This window comes from Triticum aestivum, chromosome 6D, assembly GCF_018294505.1.
Source record: "Triticum aestivum cultivar Chinese Spring chromosome 6D, IWGSC CS RefSeq v2.1, whole genome shotgun sequence".
Lineage (NCBI taxonomy): Eukaryota > Viridiplantae > Streptophyta > Magnoliopsida > Poales > Poaceae > Triticum > Triticum aestivum.
Window position 1 is genome coordinate 331,612,352 of NC_057811.1, and position 3,841 is coordinate 331,616,192.

Genomic DNA, 3,841 nt, shown 5'->3' on the forward strand with positions numbered 1-3,841 from the left:
AACACACACACAAATGATCACATTGGCAAAGAATAAAGTCATACAAGACCAAAATACGCCTAGTCAGAGAAAAATGAGAAAAAAGAAATGAAGCGAACAAAACAACTTTTTGTTTGTGAAATACAACATCAACCATCAGACACCAATCATCTTACTACGAGAAAGCTTCTAAAAAACCAAGCTAGCTTGTGCATGGGAGGAAGTTCGCTAACAGACCGCTAGAGGTGGGATGCGAAGGGAGTCACGAAGAGGAACAAGGGATGATGAATAGAAGCTGAAAAAACTGCACGTTTCACTGTTGCTTGAAATTTATGAAATATTTTCTACATTTTCCTGAGTCAACTGAGAATTAGTTTATTTATTTATTTTTGGAGAAAAGAGAATTAGTTTACTTAACCTTAGTTGACCGAGAAGTAGTTAAATCTCAGCCAGGGAGTTAAGCGTTGGGTTTGTTTGCTAATCTTAGCTCCGACTGCATCATTTGTGGATGTTTTTTTTCCTGAGAAATATCCGTCGTTCGTTTGAGTGACCAGACTGTTCGTGTCTTTGTGGGTTCTTGTTTTATTTGTCTTGTTGGGCTTTTTTGCGATTCTTTTGACCCATATGTTGTGTGTTGATATGTATATTTGTTGCAGAAGTTCAAAATAATAATATTTGTTGCAGTTTTGCGTTCGATTGATGGGTGAGACTGCAGCACTAAAAAAAGTGGTGATCTGCGATGGGCTCGGTGGGTTCAACGGCGACCATCGACCGAGTGGCCGTCAATTGGTGCTTGCAGCCACTAATGAATTTTACATCGGCGACTTGCGGTTAGTTTTCACCGTAAATGCTGAGATTTCTAAGATTTTGTTGATCCCCTTTGCTGACTTTGCTTTGTGAAATTTGTCCCGTACCACTTGATCTAGCTGTTTCTTGATTGGATTGTTTCCTAATCTGTAGCTATGTGGTGAATAATAAGGGACGATGAAATTTTGATCTTGCATTTGTCACCATGAACAACATTACCATGAGCAAACAAGTAGTTCAATCTGCCAAGGAAACTAAGTAGCATCTCTCTTTTTGTTCGGCAGTTTATGTACTTGCTTCTGAAGCACAGGTTAACTCAGCTATATTTATAGAACAGCAGCAACAAAAATATAGAAGTAGAATACAATAAAACTCATCAGATCACGAAAAATATGTAATTTGTAAAATAGCTGCTTACATAGATGTTTCAGTTATACATGATACATGGAAGAACAATATGTACCTGTATGGCTGTATGTATTTACATATACACAGAAGATGCACAACATTTTCTTATCAGATCATTTATTTTCAAATCGGAGAGATCCTGGTATCGAAGCACTATGGTGAGAGCAAACTTTGTGAATTTTTGTGTATACAGTACACTTCACACATACTAGTTTTCTGGGATGGGAGCGTAACCCTGTGGCTCTTCAAGGCGAGCTGGAGCAACAGCAGCTACAACAACAGAGGCACCAAATAGCACAACAACCAATGCCGTGAAGTTCACCAGAAATGACTCTGGTCCATATTTATCGATGCCTGAGCTTTGGAGGAAGGTGAGCTTCTCCAGAAACCCAAGTTCTGCCGTTGCCAGGGCTAAAATGTAAACGAAGATCCCAAGTAGTGCGTGCCAAGGAAGAGCACTCTTCCTCACATTTGGCGCAGCCTTGGGGAAGAAGAAGGCCAAGAATCCAAATATCCACTGTGACACATAACGCAAATTAAAGAGCACTCATCAAAACTCAATTAAAACAATTTTTCGAATTCTTTGGCCTTCAACTATTTCTTTGGTATGCATCAGCTCTAAACTAATCCATTTTTCCGCAACCAATCTGATTAGTAATAGCATAAAAATACAAGCATGAAGTATATGGGTCAATTATATTGATAACATATTTTAAAAGAATATAGATTCGCCCATATAAATTATCCATAGTCTTACCTATGCGTACTTTTTTAGAATAATCCGATACTAAAATTTTATTAAATGCTTAAAATATTGTCTGCCTGTTCTACTGTAAGTGAACTGTGTCAGCGGACTCATAAAAGGTTAGAAACTACATTCATTTACAAATACGTAAAACCAATGTGATCAAATGAATCAGGTTGATAAATGGAATAGAGAATTGCAATGATAACGGAAGTCGAAAAAGTCTTACCTGAATACCATATAGAGAAATTGTTCCTATTCCAAGCCAAGAATGCAGACTGTAAAGGTTAGCAATTCCAGTTTCATTGTGATTCTTGAAAGCACAGTATATCCCGACCGCACCGAGCACGAGCGCAATCGCATGGAGTATTAGATGGATCAATTTAGTTGTATCATGGTTCACCGTAGGTAGTACCTTGTATACCATTATAGCTGCCAAAATGGACAAAATCTTACAAACAAAAGAAAAACCACGAGGCAGAAAAGTGGAGGAATTTTCAGCATTACCTTCACTGCCAAGAATAATAAAGCCAATCAACATAAGAACGGGATGAACCTGTAATATCCAACATTAAAAATATTCTCGAAATTGCTAAATATAAAGCAAATTATTATCCTAAAAACTGTTACAAACAGCAGGGAGCACAAGTAATTCTGAAGCTCCACCTCTCACTGAGGGAGTCTTTGAAATCCATGTCAAGAGTTGGGGAAAACAAAGGGCAACGGTTATTGGTTTATTATAGACATCTCCTTCTGCAATTAACTCGGAGGCCTGGATGTTTTTTTAACTGAAACAGACATGGCAGACACTAACACTTACTAGACATTTTCAGATGCGTTAGAGAGCAGTCAGCTAATGACCCTGACAGAAACGTGTGGTTGAAATTTGGAGTACAATCGATGTGCATCAGCACAACAGAAGGCCCAAGCACACGGACGCAATGACGTGCGTGTCCATTTTGTTCAGATTGGCTTAAATTTTTTGCTCAACTATCGATACATATATAGCGCAAACAGAAGTTGTTGTTATCACAAGTAATACAACCATGACTAGAGCTAAGCATCATCTAATCTCCAAGCCGACGCCCGCAGCAAAAATTCAATCAGACGCTTTTCTAAATCGCGCGGACACGACGGTTATCTTGGCGCTACCTTCCTCTTTCGTGAAGCCAGCGTACCTACCCCCACAGGCCACAGCCCAAATCGGTGCGGTTTCGCCTTTTCTTTTCCTCTAGGGAACAAAACAAAAAGGCAGAATCTAAAATCGTCTGCAACCAGAGAAGAGGGAACAGGTGGTTCTCACGTTGAAGATGAGGTTCTTGTTGGCGGCTTCGAAGGCGAGGCCGCCGCGGAAGTGGATGCACCAGTACAGCACCATGGCGGCGGCCACCACGGCCAGCGCGTGCGCCACGTACGTGAACGGCGCCGCCCTCACGCCCAGCCCCATCGCCTCCGGCCCTCAGCCCCTCTTCCCCTCTCTCCTGTTCCCCTCTCGCTGGCGCTGCTGGTGCTGGTTTCCCCGACGGACGGAGCGAGTGGCGACAATGCGGGAGCGTGGCGTCCCCGCGCCTCTTATAAATGATTTTTTTCCCCGTGTGTTCTCTATTGATTTTTTCTTTTCGTCCGAACGCATTTCTCTCCATAAAAATCAAGATAAGGGCGACACTCCGGGTAGTTAGTTGTCGATTGCTCTCGCTATATGATGAAGAGGCCCACGTCGCACATCAACGTCGGACATTCAATAGCTACACGTATAAAATTACCAAAGACATTGATAAATTCACAAATTTCTGTATTGGTCTAGACAAGCTGTAGCCTTCATTAACGCCTCTGCTTAACGCCTCTGCTTGCTAGTAAGTACTCTCTCCGTTTTTTAATAGATTGAATTGTTATGAAAATCAG

The 3,841-nt window shown here is 41.2% G+C and overlaps 1 protein-coding gene across 1 annotated transcript; it reads right to left on the reverse strand.

Moving 5' to 3' along the window:
* Window positions 1–1,167: 1,167 nt before the first annotated feature.
* On the reverse strand, window positions 1,168–3,534 carry LOC123144939 (probable ascorbate-specific transmembrane electron transporter 1). Its single transcript, XM_044564213.1, has 4 exons — window positions 3,243–3,534; window positions 2,447–2,495; window positions 2,169–2,371; window positions 1,168–1,711 (listed from the first exon to the last, which is right to left on the reverse strand). Exons 1-4 carry the CDS (start codon window positions 3,384–3,386, stop codon window positions 1,403–1,405), a joined length of 705 nt encoding a protein of 234 aa, XP_044420148.1. The 5' UTR covers window positions 3,387–3,534; the 3' UTR covers window positions 1,168–1,402.
* Window positions 3,535–3,841: the final 307 nt, after the last annotated feature.